General features: G+C 42.1%; 1 protein-coding gene across 1 annotated transcript in view; it reads left to right on the top strand.

Moving 5' to 3' along the window:
• LOC106871996 (TWiK family of potassium channels protein 9) overlaps positions 1-3,128 on the top strand; it is a 6,313-nt gene extending 3,185 nt beyond the window's left edge. The window contains exons 2-3 of the mRNA XM_052978115.1: positions 349-595; positions 1,783-3,128. Coding sequence (XP_052834075.1) covers positions 349-595; positions 1,783-2,194 — 659 coding nt within the window. The 3' untranslated portion in view covers positions 2,195-3,128. The remainder of the gene's footprint in view (positions 1-348; positions 596-1,782) is intronic.
• The last annotated feature ends 363 nt before the right edge of the window (positions 3,129-3,491 follow it).

Below are 3,491 nucleotides of genomic sequence, written 5' to 3'. Positions count from 1 at the left end.
CGTAATTTGAATTTAACATATGAGAGCGTCTCATAAAGCGAGATTTATATATCTTAATTTGCAGAGGAATTTGTAGTGGGTAGTTTAGCTTAATCGGTCAAAGCATCGTGACATGTAATCACGGGGATGTGAGTTCGAGTCCACAGCTAACCACCTACACTTTTCTCTGCAAAATAGGGATAGTTTATCCTGTTCAGGCTATATTATTAGCATTATTCTGCGATTGAGAATTTTAAAAAATCATTTCTTTAACTTTCTAAAAGACATCTCAACGCTTCTAAAAGCAAACTTCGTTTGTTTATTTACGTTTGTCGTAATTTGAATTTATACACACACTTGTTTCTCAAGGCACTGACACCTCTCCTCTTCTCTCCCCTCTCTCTCTCATTACAGGTTATGGTCACGTGGCCCCGAAAACTCCATATGGACGTATCGTCACAATATTCTACGCTGTGCTTGGCATCCCGTTGACGTTGCTGTGTCTAACGAACATAGGAAATTTGATGGCTGATGGCTTCCGGATCCTCTATGGGAAAATATGTTGTGGCTTATGTTGTCTCCTATTTAAACCTCGACGATACGGCAGAAGAAGAAGGTATCGTTATCTCTTTCTTATATAGATATGTATAGGGGGCAGTGGGTGGGGCAAAATAGGGAATCTCGGATTCCTTGTTATTTTCTCTCTACCTGTTTGAAACCATTATGTTCAAGTATTGCATCATCATTTTGTCTCATCATTTTGGGAGTAAAAATTGGTCGGGCATAGTTGCCATGGTGAGTGGAAAATCCAATGTTTTGGACACAATCCTCCTTCAGGAGAAAAAGTTGAAAGGAGAGAGGTTAATGGGAGAGAGAGAGAGCAGAGTTTTTTTATATTCTTCATTGCAGATAGTTTGGTTTTTTTTTTTTTCATCTTAGACGATGTAAAATTCTGCTGTCTTGTTAATTTCTCTCCTTAGAATATTTCCTTGCAGAAGGACACTGTCTGAAATGTGGGATTTTCTGCTCCTCTCAGCAAGTTCACCGTACATTTTTATATTGACTTTGCTACTATATATACATATATATATATATATGTGTGTGTGTGTGTGTGTGTGTGTTTGTATGCATATATATATATATGCATACAATGTAACCACATGTGAATCGTTGGCGATTTTTTTTTTTCCTCTGTCTTCCTTTTCTCTTGGAAAATTGATGAAGGTTTGCATGTCTATGGAGCATTGAGCCACTTGTGTGTTAATTTAACAAGCAGGCTATTCCACTGAGCCGATCAACTGGAACCCTTATCATCGTAACCAATAGACTGCCAGTAGCTCCAATCCACTCACCTGGTCAAAATGAGTTGCACCTGTAATTCAAAGGGGCCAGCCTTGTCCCATACTGTGTCACACTGAATCTCCTTGACAACTGTGCTGAATGCATGCATGTCTGTGGAGTACTCAGCCGCTTGCACATTAATTTCACAAGCAATCTGTTCTGTTGATCAGATTGGCTGGAACCCTCGTCGTCGTAACCAATGGAGTGCCCCTGTTCCCACCCCTACATTAGTGTCCTCACTGTCACCACCCCTGACGACGATGACGATGACAACCACTACCACCACCACCACATTCACTCATACCACCACTGCACCTGATACTCAGCTAAGACGTGTACTTGTGACCTGTGTCTGTCCTGCACATGCTGCATGTGTGTGTGTGTGTGTTGCAGTGTGCATTAATTTGTGTTGCGTTTGTTGCAATGTGCCTTGTTGACATTCTTCCTTTTGTCTTGTTTCAGAAGACATTTTCACGACCCGGAATTCTGCAACTGTGAAGTGACCGAACGCAAAGTGGAGAAGAGCAACGAGGTGGTACAGGTGCCGACCTCGCTCTGCATCCTACTGATCGCCGCCTACATATTCGCAGGGGCCCTTCTGTTCTCGCTGTGGGAGAAATGGGACTACCTGACCGGATCGTACTTCTGCTTCATCACGCTAAGCACGATCGGCTTCGGCGACATCGTGCCAGGTACCGACATCAAGTCTTGGTCCCAGCAGGAGAAGCTTGTGCTGTGTGCTCTCTACTTGGTCATCGGTCTGTCGTTGATTGCAATGTGCTTTAACCTGGTGCAGGAGGATGTGAAGGCCAAGTGTCGTTGGTTGGGACGTAAATTTGGTATCATCGATAAAGATGACACCAGCATAAACTGAACAGAGGTGGAGCAGTGTGTGAGTGGCAGTGATGGTGGCACGGAGGTGGTGGAATCCTGTTGGAGGTGGCTATACTTTTTTTTTGTTGGAGGTGGCTATACAATTTTTTTTTGTTTGGTTTATAATTACACACTCTTTTTACTCTCAACCCCCACACACATACATAAACAGGCGTGGCTGCATGGCAAGGAGCTTCTTTTCCAACCACATTGTTCTGAGTTCAGTCCCACTGCGTGGCACTTTGGGCAAGTGTCTTCTACTATAGCCTTAGGCTGACCAAAGCCTTCAGAGTGGATTTAGTAGATGGAAACTGAAAGAAGCCTGCTGTATATATATATATATATATATATATGTGTGTGTGTGTGTGTGTGTCTTTGTTTGTCTGCCCCACCACCACTTGACAACCGGTGTTGGTGTGTTTATGTCCCTGTAACTTAGTGGCTCAGCAAAGGAGAATAAGTACCCTTGAAAGCGGTGCTCCAGCATGGCCGCATTCAAATGACTGAAACAAGTAAAAGAATGAAAGGTATGTGTACAAATATATATATCACACACTCCTACCATCATTCACTCCCACCGCCACCACTATTCCCACCCATACGCTAGTACCCCCACCACCACCCCTGACAACAACAACCACCACATGCATTCACACCACCACTGCTGTCATTATCTCCCCTCCCGCTACTCACAGCACAACCTCCGCCATCACGTAACAACACTACCACCACCACCACAACCACCACTGCACCTGCTACTCAGCTAAGATGATGATGATGATGATGGTGGTGGTGGTGGTGGTGGTGGTGTAAAAATTGTATGTATGTATGTGTGTGTGTAGAATGACTGTGGAGGTGGGTATGGAAGGAATTACTTCCACCCACCTCCCCCCTGCACTCGCATATGTACCACCACCCATACTTTTGCCATACACGATGATGATGATGATGATGATGATGATGACGATAAATGAAATATTGGGAGGTGCACCAAATGAAGTGATGAAGAAATATATCTATATATATACATAGACAAAAGAAAATCAAGGTAATTAATTAACGAGTTGCTGCTGCTACTGATGAGGATTCAAAACTAATAATAATAATAATAGTAATAATAATTGTTTGTTTATTTTGCTACACAGTCAACTGAGAAATGGGGGGCCAGAAAAGAAACGTTACCCCCTAAAAGAAAAAAAAAAAAACTGAAAATATTTTTGGAAAATGAAAAAAAAAAAAGAAAAAAGTGTGAATTTAATTTGAGTGAAAAATATTTTTTAAAATGTTAAAAGAAAAAT

The sequence above is a fragment of the Octopus bimaculoides genome, chromosome 30 (genome assembly GCF_001194135.2).
Source record: "Octopus bimaculoides isolate UCB-OBI-ISO-001 chromosome 30, ASM119413v2, whole genome shotgun sequence".
NCBI lineage: Eukaryota > Metazoa > Mollusca > Cephalopoda > Octopoda > Octopodidae > Octopus > Octopus bimaculoides.
This window is presented reverse-complemented; position numbering and strand designations above follow the sequence as displayed.